The sequence below is a fragment of the Dictyostelium purpureum genome (genome assembly GCF_000190715.1).
Source record: "Dictyostelium purpureum unplaced genomic scaffold DICPUscaffold_12, whole genome shotgun sequence".
NCBI classification, from domain to species: Eukaryota; Evosea; class Eumycetozoa; order Dictyosteliales; family Dictyosteliaceae; genus Dictyostelium; species Dictyostelium purpureum.
The window spans coordinates 106361-128720 of NW_003519349.1; the positions used below are offsets into that span (position 1 = coordinate 106361).

Here is a 22360-nt window from a genome sequence, read left to right on the forward strand (position 1 = left end):
TTTTAAAATATTTATTTATTAATAAAAATAAATTATAGTAAACTTTTATTATTTATAAAAATATTCACTCTTTAAAAAATAACTCATCAAATTTAAAATTAATTTTTATCTATGTAATTTAATTAAATTTTTTTTATTTTTTAAATTTATATCTTTAATCATGATTTATACATTTGTTTTTTTATAAAATATTGATTTTGATACAAAAAAAAAATTAAATTGGTGAAAAATGGGGTGGGATATTAAAAATGGGGAGTTAGAAAAAAAAAAATAAAAATTAAAAAAGGGTGGTAAAGTGATTTTTTTTTCGAAAAATATATATTTTATTTTATTCTTATTTTTTTTTTTTTTAAAAATAAATCGTAGACTAAAGTATTAATGTATATGGTTTTTTATAAAAAAAAATAAATAATTATAAATTATAAATTTATTTTTTTGGTTTTTTAAATCAATAAATGTAATAGAATCAAATTAAAATTATTAGTGTTCTTTTTCTCTTTTTTTTTTATATTTTTGAAAGTTTTCGAAAATCATTTAATCGTTTTTGGAATATATTTATATGGGATAGTTATCTTTTAAAATCAAATTAATATTATAAAATTAATAAAAAAATAATAAAAAGACATCACTACCATCATCATTTATTTGTTATGATAAAAGAGGAAGAACTATAATGATTTTTTTAATTGAATTTAATTTGTAAAAAAAAACTTATTTGTAAAAATTAAACAAAAGAAAATAAAATTATTTTGTGATTTAATAGATATTAGGAAGTGTGTGTTAAAAGATAACAATATTGGATTTTTTTAGATCTAAGATTCCATTTATATGTATTGGAAAAATAGTTTTTAAAATTACCACACTTAATGTATTTAAAAATTACATTTTTTGTATTTTTTGATAAAACATTTCATAAATTCAATTAATGTAATATTAGATATTAATAGTTTTGATGTTATCTCTTCACTTTTAGAGGATTATGATTTTTTACAATAATAAATATAAGAAATTATAAAATAAAGAATTTTTTTTTTTTTATTTTTATTTTTATTTATTTTTAAAAGATGATGGTTTTATATATAATGTAGTTTTTAATTATAAATACATTATTGTTTAATTTATAATATAATTTATTTATGATCTGTTTTTTTTTTTTTTTTTTTTACCACTATTATCGAATTTATGATTATTATTTGTTAAAATTAGTATTTTTTAAACTTTTTGAACAACTATTTATTTCTTTTCATCTGATAGATTAACAGACATATTTAATTGGTCAATAAGATTTCCTAATGTACTATCTAAAGTTGTATTGTTGCTGATATTTGTATTACTAGTTATATCTATATTAAATTTATGAATTTTTGAAAATCCAACATATTTGATTAAATGATTATATGCTAAAGACATTCTCTTATTATCAAAGATTGATTCGTCTGGGAAGAAAAGTTTTGAAGACACTATAAGAATAAATCTCTTTTTTGAACGAGTAAAACCAACATTTAAACGATTGAGGTCAAAGCTAAATTCCGATATACGATTAATTTCATCAAAACCATTGTAACATAAAACCACATTTTCAAATTCTTTACCTTGTGTGACTTCGACAGTGTTGACAATGGGACTAACTTCGGTACCCAAATTAAATTCTTTTGATTGCACGTTGTGAATGATTGGGATGATTGTATTTCTTTGAATGTGAAGAGGGGTAATAACACCAAGAATTAAATCTTTTCTCCAAAAATTGGTTTCTAAATCTTCCTCTGATATTGGAATACTGCCATCAAATACTGTTTTTTCGGTGGTTGGTCTATTATTGTAATCATTTCTAAGGAATTTATAAATTTGTTTAACAATTTGTGCTTCTAAATCTCTATTTCCAAACTGTGAATCGTCTAAAAGAATGGTATGACATGAATCGTTGCTATTGAAAATTGACTGAATTAATTCATTACCTGCATTATCACTATTGTTAATTGTAACTAAAGGTTTGATTTGTTCTTGGTCTTCTTTGAAGCATTTGTAATCTTGGCCGTATAGGTTTTGTGAGAATTCGCATAATTGTTTATTCATTCTAAAGTTTTCATAGAGTGAAAGATATGGATCCTTTATATTATATTTTACCAAGAGTGATTTGATACATGAAAATATTGATTTTTGGAGTTTTGGATCATATGGCTCTGATCTACAACTGAGTTTATTTCTTGAAGGGTATCTATCCATAAGGACTGGACCCAATTGTTTGTTATCACCACAGACAATAACTCTACCTGTATCTTTGTTTAAACGTGAGAATGGAATTGCACCAATATAACTGCTTAACTGAGAAGCTTCGTCAATAATTAAAAGGTCAAAATTTTCATAATCCATATTCGATAACGACCAACTTGTAGCACCTACACAAAAATGTTCTCTTTCAAACTCTTTTTTATCAAACAATTGAATTTTGTTAAGCTTTAAATCTTCGCTAAGCTTTGTTTGTTTCTTAAACAATGGGAAATTGATATCTTGACCTACAGAAGTTGAATACTCTTTCTTTAAAGAGGCTATTCTAATTAATAAATTGTCAATTGCATTATGGGTAAACGAGGTAATGGCAATTCTAAATGGTTTTCCTAATCTCTTATAACTTTCCATAAATATTAAAACGATTAAAGCTAAAAAGTGGGTTTTTCCAGTACCAGGTGGACCTCTAACTAATTGTAAACGTCTTTTAATAATTGAATTAAAAATGTTCTCTTGGGAAGGTGTCATAGTTAATTTGGTTTTATCATTAAAAGTACTTATTTCTCTAAAAGAATCTACAACCTCTCTTGCTAATCTTTCAAAATCCTCATTATTGTTTTCTTTGCACCATTCGATTGGATTATCTAAAATATTTAAAAATACTGATGATTTTTGCATATTTTCATATGAATTTAATAAACCTTTGTGCATTGCAAAAAAACCTAAATCAAAAACTTCGAACAATATAAATTCATTTCCACTATTAAAAAAATAAAATGAATTAGGATAAACTATTTAAATAAAATTTTAATTATAGAAATATTTACATTTTATCATTAAAGTTTTTATCTGATGAAACTTGAAGTTCTAAAGAGATATCAATATAATCACCTTCAATTTGATAAGACTGACCCTTGAATGAAACATCGTCAATATATTTACTATATAATTTGGTTTGTAAAATATCATTATGATTTAATAATTCTAAATAACTATTTGTATTGATGATACCAAATGTTGAAAATGTTTTATCTATCATCGATTGGAATCTTGAAATATTTTGAATATTGATTTTAGTTGATAATTTAAGTATAAATTTATTTTTGTTTGGTTCGCTATGAAAAAAAAAAAAAAAATTAGATAAATTTAATATTTTGTATATATATAAAAAAAAAAATTTACTTACATTGAATTTAATTTTAATAAATAAAATAAACCTTCCAATAAATTAACAGCTAATGGATTTGAACGATAAGATTTCAATTTTTTATAAGATGAAAAACATTCGTGTTGATAACAAAAGTATAATTTTGCTAAGTTTTTGTTATCATTATATGAAGATGGAGCTCTAATTATAAATGGTGGTGATTTCTTATCTTGAGTTGATTTAAATACTTCTTTTTTAAGGATTGAAACCATTTCATATTGGTAATGAAGTTTATTTTCTATAATTGCATAATTATCTTTTGATTGTATAATATTGTCAAAGATTTCATTCTTTTCTCTATTGATTTTATCAATGATTTCTTTTTTTTGGTCTTGATCCTTTGTTGTATCTTTTTTGAGAATTAATTTTTCGATAATATTTTCAAAGGTGTAGAATGGTTTAACATTGATAGCAAAAGAGGTTGTTATTAAGTCGTGAACAACTAAGAAGGATGAATCATCTTGTCTGAGTGATAAATCTTTAAATCTTGGTACGTGCAATTGTGGATAATGCCCAATATTGAAATTAATCCACTCATTACTATTTAATAAAACTCTAAGGACCAACAATAATGATTCTTTGAATGTAATATCTTTTGGATCATTGGAGCCAAGGTCTTCGATTTCTTTAAGTTTTTTAAAACACTCTCTAAAGAAAACTGATTTTTGAAAGCTGTCGAAAATGTAGGTTTGAAGAGATGCAACCTTTTCATTCTGTTGGAAAAGTACTGAAAGACCTTCGATAAGCTCGCTAAAGCTATCTCCTTTTGCAAATGATGGGTTCTCTTTCTTTGAGTCAACAATTAAAACCCCCCATTGATAAATTGATTGTGAAAGTGGATTATTAATAATTTCTAAATAAATTTGAATATCTTCATATGATGATAGTCTTGAATCAAAGAACCCAGTTGGGACTACTTGATCAGTTAAAATAGCTTGAATCATTGGCTTTGATTTCATATAGTCAACTTTTAATGATGGATGGTTAATTTGATCAATGCTTACCTCTTTGAGGAGATACTCTAAATCATTTATATCTGAGTCTTTATTGTTTGGGATTAGTGATTTAAGTGATGATTTTATATTAACTGCTGTATTTAAAGTGTGTTCTTTTTCGAGTTGATTGGTACAATGGTCGATAAATTCACAGCCATCACATCTTTCGCTTAAGATCCATGGTGAATCGACTTTTGGAACTGATAAAATATCTAAAAGATAAGACTGCTTCTTTATTTGATCTCCAAAAAGAAAACTTGATAAAATTCTTACTGGATCTTTAAGTGAAAAAGGCTCGACTTCGTAAATTCCCTTTAAATAAATACCTGCTTTATTTGAAACTTTTAAATCTTGGATACCTTGTTCCTTGATGATATCGTTTAAAAGGAGTTTGTAGAAAGCTAATTGAACCTTTTGGTGGAAAGCAATTGTGGTGGTTGATTTAGCATCTAAAATTATAATCTTTCTTTTGCCATCTTTAGTTGGGACAATATGAAGGAAATCTGGTTTTGAATAAGAGAATTTAATAGATTCAGGTAAGTGCTTTCTAAAGGTTTTTGGTGGTTCTAATGTGGATTGGACCATATAAAAATCACCTTTTTCTTCTTTTAAGATTCTAATAGTTTCTTCAATGGTAATGTCTGCAGCTTCACCCTTTGGTTTAAATACTCTAAAGCTTTTTTCCTCATTCGATTTTTCTTCTAAATATTGCAAAAGCTCAGCCTCCCATTCAAAACCTTCATCAATAAGCTTTTGTTGAACTGTAGAAATTGGACTTTGAATTGATTTTATTGGATCATTTTCTTTTTTTGTAACTCTAGTTGAAAATGATAAATACCTTTCGCAGCCAAAATGAAAGAATCTGCCAATACCTGATGGTTTGATAATTGCTGTTTCAATACTTGATAACTGTTGATCTTCATATTTGATTTCGACTGGTTCTTTTTTTAATGTAAATTTATAATCATCTTTGTCAATGTCTTTAAAATAACCTCTTTTATTTGTTTCTGGAATTGTTGTTTTTCTTTCGCCATATGGAGATCTATCAATACCTGGTGTTTCCAAGACATCATTAATGTTGGTAGTTGAAATTGGTGTGGAGTTGCTATCATTGTTAGTTGATAATCTTGGCTTTCTCTTTATTTGTTTTGGGGTTGCATTTGGAGATGGTGATGGAGAAGGTTTGATATCATCAAATGAATAATCGTCAATTCTTTTGTCATTAATAAACACATAATAATTTCCTTTAATTACTTTGACATCTTTTAAAAAAGACTTCAATAAAGTAGTTGCACTTTGCTCAATTATAAATTCGCCTGCACTCTCTGGTTTCTCTACTTTGAAATAAGGTTCATCATTTTGAATAATTAATTTAACCTCTTTTTTAATATCTTTATATTTTATAAAACATGATGATTTTTCTATATCAATTAATTGATATTTTACTAAATTTTTTAATTCTTTTTTTGGCTTTTCTGTGGTGGTAGCTGGTGTAACTATTGGTGTTTCTGTTGCTGCTGAAAGAATATTATTAATTGAAGTTGATACAACTGTTGAGGAATTTACTTTTAACTCTGTGTTTCCAATTGTTTCTGATGTGGAAATTTCAGTTTTATTTACAACTGTTGTAGTGTTTATTGTTGTTGAAATATTTAGATCATTATTTTTATTATTATTTATTTCCATTGTGAAATTTTAATAATAAATAAAAAAAAAAATTAAAAATTCAGAAAAAATTAAAAATTATAATTTAAAAAAAAAAAAAGATTTTTTTAGGTGGAAAGACACCAGCCCAAATAATTTCTTATAAAAAACTTATTTTAAAAAAAAAAGTTTGTTTTAGTATGTTAAAATTAGCAAAACAATAATGAAAAACTTATAAATAAATCCCTTTTATAAAAAGAAAAGATGATAAACGGGCTTTATATAATATGGGTTTTTTTTTTTTTTTTTTTCTTTTTAAACAAATAACCTAATAAAGTTATTTTATTTTATTTACTATATTGTATTTAAATCGAACATAAATTTGTATATATATATATCAATTAATTTTTTCCCAAAATATAAGATATTTTACCAACAATTTCATCTAAAAGATAAAAAAAAAAAAATTAATATTTATTTTTATTTTTCTAAAATTATTAATATACATACTGGCAATTGAAGTAGTTCTAGCTTCATAGATATAAGATTTGCCATCATTATATTCAATTGTAAAATATTTTGGTTTTTCCAAAAGAGCAATTTTTGAAATATCTTTGATTAATCTAGCAGGCTATAGTATTAAAAAAAAACATATGTTAATAATTTATAAAAAAAAAATAAAAATATTTATAAATATTATAAATACTCTTTTAGTTTCAGCATCTTTTGGTGACATATTTGTTATTCTTTCTTTATCAATACCAATAATTCTTTCTTGTTTTGATGAATATTTTTTAAGTTTTGTAACTTCATAAGTTTTGTATTGCCAAGCAAGAGCATCGTACCAAAAGATTTCTTGTTGTAAATCAGAACCATTTGAATCTGTATCGGAAGGAGATAAGGTAGTTACCTCGATAGGACGTTTTGAGACGAGAATAAGATCAGCACCACCCAATTTTTCCATTGGTAAAATACCCTCACAAATTCTACCATTCTCCAATGTAAAGTAGTGATCGGATACTAAAAGTTTTCTCTTTTTACAGGTGCTCTCTAAAAGATCTTTAAGGAGCATAGTTTTTTGGAATACTACTTTAGTTATACTACTATCTGGTAAAGTAATTTTTACGACCAATGGCGCATCTGGGCCTGAACTTACACTTCTATGGTGTGTTCTATAATTATGATGATGATGACCACCGCCACCGCCTTCTGATGTTTGTTGTGGTTGTAACTGTGCTTGTGAATTTTGTTGTTGTAATTGAGCTTGTGAATTTTGTTGTAATTGGGCCTGTGAATTATGATGCTGTAATTGTTGCTGTGATTGTTGTTGTTGGCTATTATTCATTCCACCTGTGCTTGCTTTAAGATTATTATTTACATTTGAGCCATTTGATGAAGTTGATGAACTAGTTGATGAACCTGGAGGTGGTTGAATTCCACCACTAATTGATAAGGAAGAACCACTCTTCTTTAAGTCAAATTTAGGATTGAGACAAAGTAATAAGGTTTCATCTTTAAATTTACTAATATAACCATTTAAATCTAACGGAGGGAAATCTTGATCGACCTTACCATTTGAATCTGCAATCCTAATGTGATAAGCTTTTGGATCTGATGATGGAAGACCTACACCTCCACTTGAATGAAAAGCACGTAAAGTTGCTACAATAGTTTGAAGAATAGTGGCTTTTTCTACTACTTTTATGCTAACTGCTTGATTGAGGTTTGCAATAAAAATTTTTAAACTCATACCTGGACCTAATGGTGGTGGAATGATATCACCATAGTCATGAGATTCGTCATGATTTGGTCTAACTAATCTAGTTAACAATGATTCTGTAGTTTGTACTGGTGCTTTAACAACTTTTTCTTTAACAAATACAAATACTGGTTCATTGGTTTTATCTGGTTGTTGTGGTGTATTGGTTGCTGCTGGTGAAGAAATATTTGTTGCAGTTGTTGTTTTGTCAGGTACTATATTTGTTTTATTATCTTTTGGATTAATTGGTTTATTTAATTTTACAGATGTACCAGTGAAAGTTACTATTTTACATTTTTTAGGCGATGTTGATGGTTGAGAATTATTTTGTTGTGGCTGTTGTTGTTGTGGTGCTTGTTGGGGTGCTTGTTGTTGAGAATTTGAAGATTGTTGATTATTTTGTTGTACAGGTTGTTGTGAAAATGCAGAAGATGAAGCAGATGCATCAGTTGAAGTTAATGATGACATTGTTGAAGAGTTTGTTGAGGTAACAGTTGTTGATGACGAAGATGATGAAGTTGTTTGGGTAGTACCACTGGTACAACTACTTGCAGAGGTAGTAGCAGGTGATGTTACAGTTGAAGCTGTTGTAGCAGTGGTTGGTTTATTATTTTGTTGTGCTTGGGGTTGTTGGGATGGCTGTTGCTGTGGTGGTGATAAAGCACTTGTGGGTGTATTTACACCCGGTGTAACAGCACTTGGTGTTGAAGATTGTGATATAATTGGTTTGTATAAAATTGAGTAATCTTTATCTAAACTTTTACTATATTGAACATCTGGATCAATATCTGATGAACTTTCATTTGAAAAATTATATATTTGCTCTGCTATGCTATCTCTTTTAAATGTTTCATAAAAAATTTGAGTTTTATATCTAATCTGATGGATTACATCATTTAATTCACAATAAACCGACATTTTTTTATTATTTTATTTAATTATAAAAAAACTATTTATTTTTTTTTGTTATTTAATATTATATAAATAAATTTATTATTATTATTATTATTATTTATTTATTTAAAAAAAATATTAATATTGATTAAAAAAAAAAAATAATTATTATTATTTTTATTATTGGATGATTGTGTGTTAGAAGGTGTGATGATAAAATATAATTATTATAATATTATTTTTTACAAAATAAATGGCTGTTTTTCTTTATTTATTAAAAAAAAAAAAATATACAAAAAACACAAAAAAAATTTTATATGTGTGTTAGAATTATAGTTGGTGTGTCCCTTTGTTTTTAATTGTTGTGTGTATCTAGTGTGTTGATTTTTTAATTTCTTATTTTGGTTTTAAAACATATGTTATTTTTTAGACTATATATATTGTTATTATTTATTATTAGTTATAATATTTTATAGTTATTTATAAATTAATAAAATAATTATAAAAGATTCTAAAAAATTGATTTTCTAATATTACAAGTTATAAAATAAATAAGTTTGGGCTAAATAGATATTTTATAGAAAAATGTATATATATATTAAACAAAATGTTTATAAGTACATAAACAATTGTTATACTGAGATATATATAATTTTAAATATATGATAAATATCCTATTTATAAAAATAAAAAGTGTACAAATTTTATAAAATTTGAAACAATAAAAAAAATAAAAAAAGTTATTAAACACAATAAGAATTATTATTATTTATTAAAATTTTTTATTTGATTTTAGTAATAAATAAAATTAAAAAAAAAATTAAAAAAAAAAAAAAATTAAAAAAAAAATAAATTATTTTTTAAAAAAGAAAAAAATTTAAAAAAAAATAATAAAATATAAAAAAAAAAAAAAAAAAGATATTTATATATACTTTTAGTGTGTAGGGGTATTTTTGTTTTGGTGTGTGTATTTGGTTTGTTTGTCCTTTTGTTTTTTTTGCTCAAGAGAGTTACCTGTGTGCACCACACATATATAACAAAAAGTAAAGATTTATTTCTTTTTTGAAATAAAAAAAAACATTAAAAAATATAAAATAAAAATGATTGTTGTTTTAATTTTTTATTATATTATAACTAAATCATTCATTCATAAGATTTTTTAAAATCAGTAAAGATCCAAATGATATTATTTCTTTTTTTCTTTTTGATCAAAAATCTAAATTTCTAGAATTTTTTTTTTTATTTGTAAATTTATTATCCTTATATCACAAAATTTAAAATAAAAAAGAGTCTCAAAAAATGGCCAAAAAAAAATGTAAAGTATCCATTATTTGTAAAATTGAAAAAAAAAATAAAAAAATAAGCAATATCGAGAAAAAAAGGTGGTTTTGTGTGGTGGGGTGTCTCTTTTCATATTTTTCTATTTTAATTTTTAAATTTAATTTATTATAATGAAAACAATTAAGAAAAAAAAAATATATTATTTTATAAATCTGTGATGATAATGATGAATTTGATTATAATAATCTAAATAATATTATTGTTATTTAAATTAAAATATTTTATTTTAATTGTTTTTTTTATGGTTTTAAAATTTTACTTAATTGATAACATAAATAACAAATGAGTTTATCTAATAAAGAACGATTATTGACATCTTTGAGTGTAATTTCTTTACAGCCCACTAAATCATTTTTAAATTGTTGCTCGAGAATATTTACAAGTTGGGGTGAGAGAAAAGCAATGTTGGCCTCTAAATTCTTTTTGCTCCAAGTATCTAGATTGAAAGAACCAATGGTACCATAGACACCATCGATGGAGAGTGTTTTGGCATGTAAGGTAGATGATAACATTTCATAAATACGAATTTTATCGTGTTTAAGGAATTTTTGGTAAATATGTCTACTGGCATGTCTAAACCATGGTACATCACTCTTACCAGCAGTAATAATTCTGACGTCGACACCACGTAATGCTGCAGAAATGATGGCTCTTCTTAATCGTATTGGTGGTAAAAAGTATGGGGTAGTTATATAGCAACGTTCTCTTGCACCATTTAGCGATATGATTAAACTCTTTTGAATATCTCTCTTTTTTCTAAATTGGTTCGACTCTTGAACTTGAACCACTGTGTTTTCGACTTTGACAGATGCCATAATAATTTTATTTGGTTTGCTATTGAACGGATTGCTTCCTACTGATTTAATAAGTGGAAAAATTGAATTTGGTGGTGGATTTGGGTTTCCTGTGTTGGCTTTGGAATCCATATTATTTAGTTTTTCAAGATTACCGAGATTACTGTCGTCTAAAATATAATTATTTAAATTGTTTAAATTGTGTAATGATTGAAAATCGTTGGTGAAGGTGACAAACTCTTTAAAATCATCATCATCGATATCGTAATCATCTTCTGTCAAATCCAATTGATCCATTTTCTGTTTTTCAATTTGAGACTTCTCTATATTAGCTAAGCTGTATAGTGAGGTGTCAAATGAGCTTTCATCTTCGTCATCATATAAATTACTGTACTCTATATAATTGTAATTACTATCCAAATCGGAGATTGATGCGTTTCTTGATTGATAAATATTTTCAAGCTCGTTGGTTGATTTTTCTTTATTTTGAGATCCTTCAAGCTCGTCATATGCGTTTAATGCTGCTCCAACAGCACCTGATTTGATATATGAACCTACTGGATAGCCATGTATTGATTTAAAATAAGATGTAACTTGGTTTGTTTTCTTTGATCTATCTTTGATTGAATTGTAAAATACTTCACTTAACTTTTCAACGGCAGGTCCTTCTATCATACAATGTGTATCCCTAAAATAATCTTTACCGCCTTCAAAACTTGATGATGCATATTTACCAGATATATTCATACCACCACAAAAACCATATTTACTGTCTATAACCATAATCTTTCTGTGATTTCTAAGTGTATATGGTAAATTTGGAACTAGTTTAATAGGATTAAATTGAAAAATTTCGGCACCTTTAATTTTCATTTCGTATATATCAAAATCTGATAATGATGAACTACCAATTGCATCATATGCAAAACTAACTTTAACACCTCTTTCTTGTGCTTCTTTTAATAACTCTATCGTTCTATTACCAATTATATCAGGTTCGATTGTATAGGTTTCAACTAAAACTGTTTCTTTTGCCTGGTTTAAAAAAATATATATTTTATAAGTATAAATGTAAAGAAATCGAATGAACGATTATTTGATTGGTAGGTGGTTTATTGATACGCGTAAAAGTAATAATTTTAAAAACAATAATAATAATAATCTTTACATTTCTAATTTTATTCCACATTTCACTAAACATTTCATCTCCAGTGAAAAACATTGTTACATTGTTCCCTTTGGTAGTCTCTTCAATTTGTGTCAATGCTTTGGACGCTCTTCTCCAGCTGCTTTTAACCTTTTCATATATAGTAAGGTTATTATTTAAATTTTTTTGGAACTGAAAATTAAATGATCTAGATTTAAATATTCTTGCTAAATTTGAAGACATTGTTTAATTATTTATATATTTATTGCATAAATATGAAATTTTGATTTTTAAAGATTCATGAAATTATTATTATATTTTTTGTATATGACAATGATTTATATTGGTGTAGGTATGTGTCTCGTTGAATGACTGGGTGTTTACGTAAATTAAAAATGAAGAAAATAAAATTTAAATTTTTTAAAAAAAAAAAAAAAATTTTATTTTTTTTATTTTATTTTTTATTTTTAAATTATTTTTTTTTTATTTGAAAATGAATATCCAAACATGGAATTTCCTTCTAAAATTGAACAAATAATGATTATTTTTTCAAAAAAACTATCTTTATCTTTACAAACACTTCGATTTCTCTTTCAAAATTTAAATTGATTTTAGCTTTAATAATATCTTTTACACCTCGAACCACACTTTTTTTCATTTTTATGCAAATTTATTTTTTTACATATTTATGCAATTTTATGCAAAAAAATGAAAAAATATGATAAAATATGAAATCAAAAAAAGTTTTCCTTTTTTATTTTATAAATAGAAATATTTGATAATCTAAAAAAAAACTATTATTTTATAAATAATAAATATTTGGTGACTAGAAAAAGAGATAAATATTTTTAAATTCATAATTTTGTTAATATTTTTTAAATTTTTATTGTTTTTTTTATAAAAAAAAAAAATTACTTTTTTTATATTAATTACATAATGATAATTATATTTTTTATGTTTCTTTTTTAAGAATCAAGACATAAAAAAAAAAAATAATAAATTAATCAATAATTTAAATAATAAATAATTTAAAAATATGATTATTATTCACAAAAAAGGAATTATCATTTTATTCCTTACATTGAATGAAAAAGGATCAAATAAAGAAATTTTTGGGTAATGTAAATTATAATGATTTTTAAATTAGTATGGATCTTTATAAATATATTACTCTTTTAATTTTACTATTGTTAAAATTTCTAAAGTATACTTTTTTTCTTTCTTTGTCATAATCAAAAATCTTTTGATCATTTTGTTTCATTATTATTAAAAAATTTTGAACTTCATTTAAAAACTGTGTGTGGTTATAACCCCCATTAAAAAAGATTCATTTCTTTTTGTGGTAAATTTCATTTTTTTTATAATTTTTTTTATAATTTTTTTTAAATTTTAATATTTCAATTTTTTAATTTTTAATTTTTTTTTTTTTAATTTTCATTTTTTTTAATTGAAAGAAACAATTTTTTTTTTTTTCTTTATTATTTTATAAAAATACAAATAATTATATACATTAATTTATTTATTTATTTATTATAATATTCTATTCAATAATAAATTTTATAATCATCAATAATTATTTATTTTAATAATATAATTTTCAACACCACAACAAATCAACATTCACCTTCTTATATACATTTTAATATAATAATGGATATTTTAAATTTTAGTTTTTTCTTTTTTCTTGTAGTCATTAGTTTATTAGTAGGTTTTTTATACAAATGTTTAGCCCAAATTGAAGATTTAAAAAAACAACAACATCAAGAAGGCCAAAAAGATTTAGACAATGACTATTCATTAACAATTCTCAAATTGAATAATGAACTTAAAAGATTAGAAATTGAAAAAAGGGTCCATAATAATCATCTTTCAACTACTTCAAAGAAACAAGAGGTCATCGACCAAAAAAATAAAAGTGAATTTGAAAAATTAACAAATGTTAAAAATATTCAATTACTTGAAATAAAACAATATCAAAGTTTAGCAAACCAACAAGGACAACAACTTCAAGACTTTGATACTAAACAATCCAAATTGGTCGAAGAAAAGGACACTCTTAGTGCTAAATTAGAAAGACAATTTAGCAAATCTAATCAATTAAATGAACAATTATTAGAGAAAGATGAAACCATCCAAATGCTTGAGAAAAAGCTCCAATCAGAACAATTAGCTATTTTCCAACTCGTATCCGAGCATAATCAAACATTGGATAGATTAAAGTCAAGATAATAATGGACCAGATCGATACATTGCTAGCCATATGGATATTGATTCATATTGAATTCGATAACGATAGTTTAATATCTTCTTTCGAAGTTTCATTTATGAAATCGAAGAAGACTAAATTATTAATTATATCGTTTAATTCTAAGTTCAATTTATGATTTCGATAAAGTTGAAAACAGTTAGCAAGTGTATCATCAATAAAATAATCAAATCTTTATCTATATTTTAAGTAAGAAACTATGCATTACAGAAAAAACTCAAAAAAAGTATATATTATAAAAGAAAAAAATATTTAGGTAACTATAAATATTATAACTACATAACTATAATTATCTTTGAATATAATAGAAACTAATATTTTATTTTAATACTTATTTAGTCCAATTCATTATTTTAAGGTTCGACATGTTTCAAATCAAGTTTTTCAATTATAAGTTCACAATCTTTTCACCACCAGCACCACTTAGGGGTTTCAATTCCAGTCTTTTTATAACAGGATCCCATTCAGGCTTTTCATTTAAAAGCTCACAATTCACCACCACTACAATCCAATCTTATTAGATCAAAAATTATAATTTAAATTTAATAATAAAAATATTACTTTTTACCGATTATTGTTATCGTATTCATTTTTTTAACAAAAATTATCTTTTTTTAGCTTTTTTTTAAAAAAATTATTCATTTTATAAAATTTGCACCCACAATTTTTTTCTTTCAGCCATTTTTTTTTTAATTTTTTCTATTTTTTAACAATTTTTTTTAATAAATAACATTTTTTTTTTCTTTTTAAATTTTTTATTTTTAAATTTTTTTTGAATAACATTATTAAATCAAAAAATATAATAAATAATATAATTAAAATTAAAAATATAATTAAATAAATATTATGATTGTTATGCGCAATATTTAAATTTAAAAATAAATTTAACAAAAAATATTTTTAATTATATATTAATAACATTAAAGATTTATTAATTTAAAAGCAGAGACCATTACTCAACGCTCTGGAAATGAAAAAAGATTCTAGAAAGAGATGAACGCCCGATATGTTTCAAATTTTTGAATGGTTGAGATGAAGATCTAGGGTAGGTTTTTATTTACTTTATAGTTTGTTTATTTATTTATATTTTTGTTAACAGTTTTCTTATCGATAATTTTAGAGCCAAATATCAGCATTTGAAACCAATATTAGATATTTAGGGAGTACTTTAGCAATGTACGATTTAACAGACGAGCAAGTTTATTTAAATAAAGCAGTTGAATTTGGGGATTTATTAATGTATGCTTTTTCAGATAAATATCCTTTTCCTGCACGTTTTATAAACACTGTTGGTAGAGATACAGGAGATATTATTATATGCATTTCATTAGCGCCACTAGGAACATTCTCTTTGGAATTTGCTCGTCTTTCAGATTTAACAGGTGATAACAAATATATAAAAAAAATCAATATTGCAATAGATACACTTAATCAAATGAAAACAACTTATGATGGTTTGTTCCCATGTTCAATTTCAAGAGATGCAAAAAGATTTTGTAGTTCATTAATATCAATTGGTCGTCAAGGTGACTCTTATTATGAATATCTTTTAAAAATGTGGATCTATACAGATGGCGAAGAGGAAAAGTATTCAAGATATTTCGAAACCTCAGCAGATTTAATAATCGAACACCTATATAGAGTAACTATAGCTGGATATGGCTTTTTTTGGTACTCTTAAGGACAATGTATTGTTGGTAAACGAGGATCATCTTACCTGTTTTGTTGATGGTATGTTTGCATTGGCAGCTGCTGTCAATATTACTGGGAATGACCAAAAGAATGAAATCTATATGGAAGTCGGTAGAGAAGAATAAAAATGTATCAAGATTGGGGTTGGGCTAATTTGAAGCTATTGAAAAGTACTGTAGAATATCCAATGGTTGTATAGGTTATAGAGATTTTTTAACTGGTTCCAAAAATACAGTCCAACAAAGTTTTTTATGGCAGAAACATTAAAATACCTCTATCTATTATACAGCGATTCAAACACAATTCCATTAGATAAATATGTATTTAATACCGAAGCACACCCATTATTAATCAAATATAGTAAATTATAAATATTACAAAAATAAAAAATCAAGAATATTATTTATTTTAAATTAAAAAAATACCTCGAGTTTTATTTTTTTTTTTTAATATTTAGGTTTTTATTTATTTTATCTTTTTTTTTAATGAATAAAAATAGACCTCATTATTGAGGATCCATTATAGTATTAGAAATTTGAATCACTAATATTATTTTGGTATATTATAATAATAGAATGACATTTTTACATTTTTTAATTAAATTTTAAAAGAGTGAATTGGATAAAATGGTGTTATTTTTTTTATTATTATTAATAATAATATGGTAATTTTATAATAACCATGATTATATTCATCTGTTTTGATTATTTTAACTTAAACTTAAAATATAATTACTTTATACTTTTATAGAGTATTAAAAAAAAAAAAAATTTTAATTATAAAAAAAAATTAAAATTAATAATTTTAAAAAAAATTTTCTTGCCTTTTTTATATAAATTTTTTTATAAATATATATTGCATATCTTTATAATTTTATTTTTATACATCTTTATATTTTAATCATTTTTTATAATTATCGTTTATTTATATATATCACACACTTTTTATAATTTTTATATATTACACTTATTTTACATACATATTTTATTTTTAATTTTATATTATAAAAATGAAATTAACACCAGAAAAAATACTCAAGTTATTAGAGGACATGTTAGTCCAAATTTTATATGCCAGAGGCGAAAATAGATCATTTTTTGATGAAGGTATTAGAACCGCAGAGAAAATGATAAAAAAATTACAAATATACCAATTACCAATGCAACCAACTACTTTGGTTGTAAATTTTTTTAATGTTCACCAACAACAAGAAGATGAACAACAAATAGATAATCAACAGGATCAACAGGTAGAGAATCAAACTTTAGAACCAAATGAACAAGAAGATCAAGAAGAAATCGATAGTGACAATAACTACGATTATGAATGGAGATGTTACCAAGATCCTAACTCACCACCACCAACACCAAAATCACCAGCTCAAGATCAACATGAGCATGAAGAGTTTGACCATGAACAAGTAGATGACCAGGAACCAGAAGAAAATCAACATAGAGAATTAACAGTATCACAACAAAACGAAGCAAATATTTTTCAAGATTTTTTAAATAATTATCAGCCACCTGAACCAATAGTCCTTGGTTTAACTGTCGAGTATCACCCAGTAGACAGTGATGAAGAATTCAATAATATTAATATTAGTTACCAATTACCAAACACCCCACCAGTACCATCATCACCAAATTCACCAGTTATGGAGCAAGAGGAAAACAATAAAAAAAGTAATCAAGAACAACAAGAAAATCAATATCCTCTTTTAAATCAAGAACAACAAGAACAATATGAATCATCTGAGGATAGTGATGATGAGTATGATTATAATTGGAAATGTTACCAAGATCCAAACTCACCACCACCAACCCCAAAATCACCAGCTCAAGATCAACATGAACAAGTAGATGACCAGGAACCAGAAGATAATCAACATAGAGAATTAACAGCATCACAACAAAATGAAGCAGACAATTTACAAGAATTTATTAATAATTATCAACCACCAGAACCAATAGTCCTTGGTTTAACTGTCGAGTATCACCCAGTAGACAGTGATGAAGAGTTCAATAATAATAATGTCACTTACCAATTACCAAATACCCCACCAATATTGTCATCCCAAGTAACCAATCAACAAGAAAACAGTTCAGTTGAGGAAAATAATCACCCAGATGAAAGCAATCAAGAAAATCAAAACACTCTTTTAAATCAAGAACAACAAGAACAATATGCATCATCTGAAGATAGTTATGACGGCAACAGAAATCAAGATTTACGTCTTTCCTTAACCCTTGAGCATCATAAGATTGATAGTGACGATGACTATGATTATAATTGGAAATGTTACCAAAATCCAAACTCACCACCACCAACACCAAAATCACCAGCTCAAGATCAACATGAGCATGAAGAGTTTGATCATGAACAAGTAGATGACCAGGAACCAGAAGAAAACCAACATAGAGAATTAACAGCATCACAACAAATTGAAGCCAATAATTTACAAGAATTTATCAATAATTATCAACCACCTGAACCAATAGTCCTTGGTTTAACTGTCGAGTATCACCCAGTAGACAGTGATGAAGAGTTCAATAATAATAATGTTGTTTACCAATTACCAAATACCCCATTATCGTCATCCCCAAAAACTAATCAACAAGAAAACAGTTCAGCTCAAGAAATCAACCAAAATAAAGTTCAAGAAAATCAAGATGATCAACAAAATCAATAAGTAGAACAAAATCAAGTCGAACAACAATCAACAGTACAGTAATAATAATAATAATAATAATAATAATAATAATAATAATAATAATAATAATAATAATAAATAATAAAAAAAAAAAAAAAAAAAAATCTAATGTAAAGCCATCAAATGTACCAGTAGTCGAGTCCGTGTCCGTAGTAGCCGCTAAAAAACTGGATAGTGCCAGGTATTTCCTTAATTGGGGGTATCTGGCATTATCTAAGTTTCCTCATCCAGGGAGGGTGAGGTTTTGCCATTTTTTTTATAAAAAACGATAGAGGGAACAATTATCTATCTGCTGATACCTGAATCAGATCGTCTTACCCAAACCATCAAAAGTTATATTGGTTTAAAGTTTTTTTTTTCTATGCGGCCTCATATAAAAATTTTTAAAAAAACCCTTAAAAATCCCCAAATTTTTTTAAAAAAAAAAATGCGAATTTTCCAAATTTGTTTTAAAAAAATTAAAAAATAATTTAAAAAAAATTTTTTTTTAAAAGTATTTAAATTATTTTTTTTTATTTTTTTTTTTTTTTGATCTTATATTTAGAACAACCATCATTTATTAAACTTTTAATATCCAATTTTAAATCAAACACTATGATATAAAATAATTAAATCAAATTATAGGTAAGTTTTAATTTTTTTATTTATTTTTTTTATTTAGGAAACAATATCAAAAAACCACTTAATAAAGAATTTCATCATCATAATGGAAGCTCATAGATTAAACACCAGCATGTTTAGGGATAAAGAACAGCTGAAGCAATTGGAATAGTCACACAATTAAAGCCAAATACTATTGGAAAAAGAAAAATAGTTGAAAGATTTTAGAAAATTATTGTATATTTTGGATGGCCCAGTTATTTTGCTCCTTATTACATATGTGTAACAATTGGATGAATCTAAAAAAATAAGGAGAGGACAACTTATACAATTAGTTTTCATATACCACCAAAATAAGTACAAAAAATCAACATCTACATCAAAACAACAGCAATATGCTTTTAAGTTAAAAAATAATAAAAACCTTAAACTTTTATATTCTTTATAAATATAATTGTTTATATTCTTAATTAATTAAAATTTTTTAACAATTTAAATCTTAATTTAAAATATTTTTTATTTACCAATTTAAACTTATTTATATAAATTTCTAATACCACATACCGAATGAAATAATACTAAATATTATTAAATAACCAATTATAGGAAATTTGGCAAAAAATGTTTTGATGAAATATATCACAAATGAAATTAATAACACAAAAAATATAACTGCAATGAAATGTAGTATAGATCAAGAACTCAAAGTCATTCAATCCCTCCGAACAACTTTGTAAACCAAGGCACTCCATCATACCTCTTGGCTTCAAAAAATAATAATAATAAAATTAATAAAACTATAAAATTATTAAAATTAAACCTTTAAAATTAAATAAATGATTTAATTAAATCATTTGACCATAATCAGAATATTCAAATTGAATCATAATGATAATGGATACATTTAAAACAAAAAACATACGCATAAAAAAACATATATGAGCACATACATGAACGTGGACATACTGATACACATACTTATACAGTACATATTAACATGAAAATGTACATGCACACCCACATACACATACAGATACAAATGCACATGCACATGCACATGCACATACACATACACATACACATACACATATACATATACATATACATAAACATGCTGATACTCATTCACATATTCATGCATGCACATCCACACGTACATATGCATATACACATGCATATACATACATATACACATACATGCTCATACATATACCCTTTGCACATGTACATGCATATAAATAACATATGCACATTCACATAAGCATACACATACATCACATACATATATACATTCATATGCACATGCACATGCACATGCACATGTATACATAATCACCTGCTCATTCTCATACTCACATACTTACATATGCACATGCATTCACATATCATATGCATACACATTCATATAGGCATGGAAATACTGATAACCATTCTCCTACTAGTACACAAGAAATTATAATAACACTTTTTTCCGGACATGCTATATTTTGGTATGCATACTCTCCTTTAAAAATTGAGTACCATACAAAAAATATCCCTTTTCATATAATATAACTATACTGTTATAAAAAGTCAAGTATAATTGACAATTAAATTAAATAAACTTCCTAATAAAATAAATAATTGAAAGATAATAATATTTTATAATTTAAAAAGTTAATTAAAATAGAAACTATATTTATTAAAATTTGTTACTATTCTTTACGATTCTATTTATTTAATTTTTTATCTTCCTAACTCTTCTTTGCTGTAATTACTCTTCTATGGATACCCCAATAATTACCCAATTCATATAGACCCGAGATTCTCTTATTTAACTATGTGATGTTCTTTACTACAATACTTAAATAATTAAGCTATATATGGATTAATGTAATTAAATGTTAAAAGATCGCACTCTAATAAAATTTATACAGATTTATAATTTATTTAATCTACAAGAACTAATAAGCTTGTTCCTTATTTTAAAACCATAAAAGTTATCCCAAACCATAATATCTGTATTGCAATTATTTCTATTGTATAAAACTTCTGTTTAACCCAAAGAAGCAGGTATTTTATGATGGTAATAAACATTTAAATCTTAACAACTCCTGCACCATTGATTGTGAATTAAATAATAGAAACTAATGCATCGGAATTGGCGCTTTATTAATTCAAAATAACAATATTGTTGCTGTATTTTCAGAAGCTTTAAATGATACTCAAACTAGGTACACTATTACAGAAAAAGAATGTTCAGCTTTTGTCCAAGCTATTAAGAAATTTTGAGGTTATATTAATGGACGTAAAATTAGAATAGTAATCGATCATCAACCTTTAGTACAAGTATAGTAGAGAAAGAAAGTCAAGAAAATTATTATTATAGCAAGAAATGGTGAATATAAAGAATAAAAACAATAATGTGGCATATAATAGAAAATAAAAGTATTCATAATAATAGTAATGATGCAGATACTTTAATCCGTTTTGGTTGCAAAAGAGAAAATGAAAAAAAAAAAATTAAAAATTAAATAATTTGAAAAAATTAAATTAATTTAAAAGTTAAAAATAGAAAAAAAATACAACTGATAATTTTTTTTGAACTGTTGCTTTCAGTTATAAAATTTATTTATTTTTTAAATGTTAACAAGTTTAAGAGAACTTAGATAGAACGAAATAAAATAGAGGTATTTTTGAAAAAATTAAAAAAAAAAAAAAATTTTTTAAGATATTTTGTGAAGTGATTGAAAAAAAGCCATTTTTAAAAATTTATAAGAAAATTTTTTTTTGAAGATATTTTGTGAAGTGATCCAAAAAAAAGCCATTTTTAAAAATTTATAAAAAAATTTTTTTATTTTTTTTTTTTTTGAAATTTTTATATGGGAAATGTTAAATTTTTATTTAAATTTCCCAAATTAAAATTTTTTTTTTTTTTTTTTTCAAAAGTGTTAAAATGGCATTAGTTGGAAGACTTCAAAAAAGCGCAGGCAGAAAGATGTTGTGTTGAATAATAAATAAGGGTGTTGGGCGGTGAGTAATACTTGAATACCCAATTCTCGCTAATATGCCACTTTTTTGGATTTATTCTTTATACACACCATTT

General features: G+C 24.7%; 7 protein-coding genes across 7 annotated transcripts in view; 4 read left to right on the forward strand and 3 right to left on the reverse strand.

Annotated features, from left to right (window-relative positions):
* Nucleotides 1-1233: 1233 nt before the first annotated feature.
* DICPUDRAFT_147464 (uncharacterized protein) lies at nt 1234-6114 on the reverse strand (the record flags this gene model as incomplete). The annotated part of the gene is made up of 3 exons (XM_003283709.1): nt 1234-2986; nt 3054-3341; nt 3413-6114. 3 exons carry the CDS (start codon nt 6112-6114, stop codon nt 1234-1236), a joined length of 4743 nt encoding a protein of 1580 aa, XP_003283757.1.
* A 275-nt stretch (nt 6115-6389) lies between these two features.
* On the reverse strand, nt 6390-9509 carry DICPUDRAFT_96471 (uncharacterized protein). The gene is made up of 3 exons (XM_003283710.1): nt 6779-9509; nt 6583-6703; nt 6390-6517 (listed from the first exon to the last, which is right to left on the reverse strand). The coding sequence occupies exons 1-3, from the start codon at nt 8747-8749 to the stop codon at nt 6474-6476; spliced, it is 2136 nt and encodes a 711-aa protein (XP_003283758.1). The 5' UTR covers nt 8750-9509; the 3' UTR covers nt 6390-6473.
* Nucleotides 9510-10305: 796 nt separating this feature from the next.
* Nucleotides 10306-12250, reverse strand: DICPUDRAFT_147466 (uncharacterized protein; the record flags this gene model as incomplete). Its single annotated transcript, XM_003283711.1, has 2 exons — nt 10306-11895; nt 12029-12250. 2 exons carry the CDS (start codon nt 12248-12250, stop codon nt 10306-10308), a joined length of 1812 nt encoding a protein of 603 aa, XP_003283759.1.
* A 1407-nt stretch (nt 12251-13657) lies between these two features.
* Nucleotides 13658-14236, forward strand: DICPUDRAFT_74721 (uncharacterized protein; the record flags this gene model as incomplete). Its single annotated transcript, XM_003283674.1, has 1 exon — nt 13658-14236. The coding sequence occupies one exon, from the start codon at nt 13658-13660 to the stop codon at nt 14234-14236; it is 579 nt and encodes a 192-aa protein (XP_003283722.1).
* A 1211-nt stretch (nt 14237-15447) lies between these two features.
* Nucleotides 15448-16090, forward strand: DICPUDRAFT_74722 (uncharacterized protein; the record flags this gene model as incomplete). Its single annotated transcript, XM_003283675.1, has 2 exons — nt 15448-15915; nt 15956-16090. 2 exons carry the CDS (start codon nt 15448-15450, stop codon nt 16088-16090), a joined length of 603 nt encoding a protein of 200 aa, XP_003283723.1.
* An 884-nt stretch (nt 16091-16974) lies between these two features.
* DICPUDRAFT_147469 (uncharacterized protein) lies at nt 16975-18654 on the forward strand (the record flags this gene model as incomplete). The annotated part of the gene is made up of 1 exon (XM_003283676.1): nt 16975-18654. One exon carries the CDS (start codon nt 16975-16977, stop codon nt 18652-18654), a length of 1680 nt encoding a protein of 559 aa, XP_003283724.1.
* Nucleotides 18655-20664: 2010 nt separating this feature from the next.
* Nucleotides 20665-22360, forward strand: part of DICPUDRAFT_147470 (uncharacterized protein) — a gene marked incomplete at both ends in the record, with an annotated part of 2940 nt that continues 1244 nt past the window's right edge. The window contains one exon of the mRNA XM_003283677.1: nt 20665-20765. Within this exon, the coding sequence (XP_003283725.1) occupies nt 20665-20765 (101 nt within the window). The remainder of the gene's footprint in view (nt 20766-22360) is intronic.

What these genes read in the sequence shown, in the direction of transcription:
- DICPUDRAFT_96471 (XM_003283710.1), bottom strand. Translation starts at nt 8,749, where the DNA reads ATGTCGGTTTATTGTGAATTAAATGATGTAATCCATCAGATTAGATAT. An exon ending in AAGATGCTGAAACTAAAAGA is followed by an intron (nt 6,704 to 6,778) that starts GTATTTATAATA and finishes TTAATACTATAG; the next exon opens with CCTGCTAGATTAATCAAAGA. An exon ending in TAGAACTACTTCAATTGCCA is followed by an intron (nt 6,518 to 6,582) that starts GTATGTATATTA and finishes TTTATCTTTTAG; the next exon opens with ATGAAATTGTTGGTAAAATA.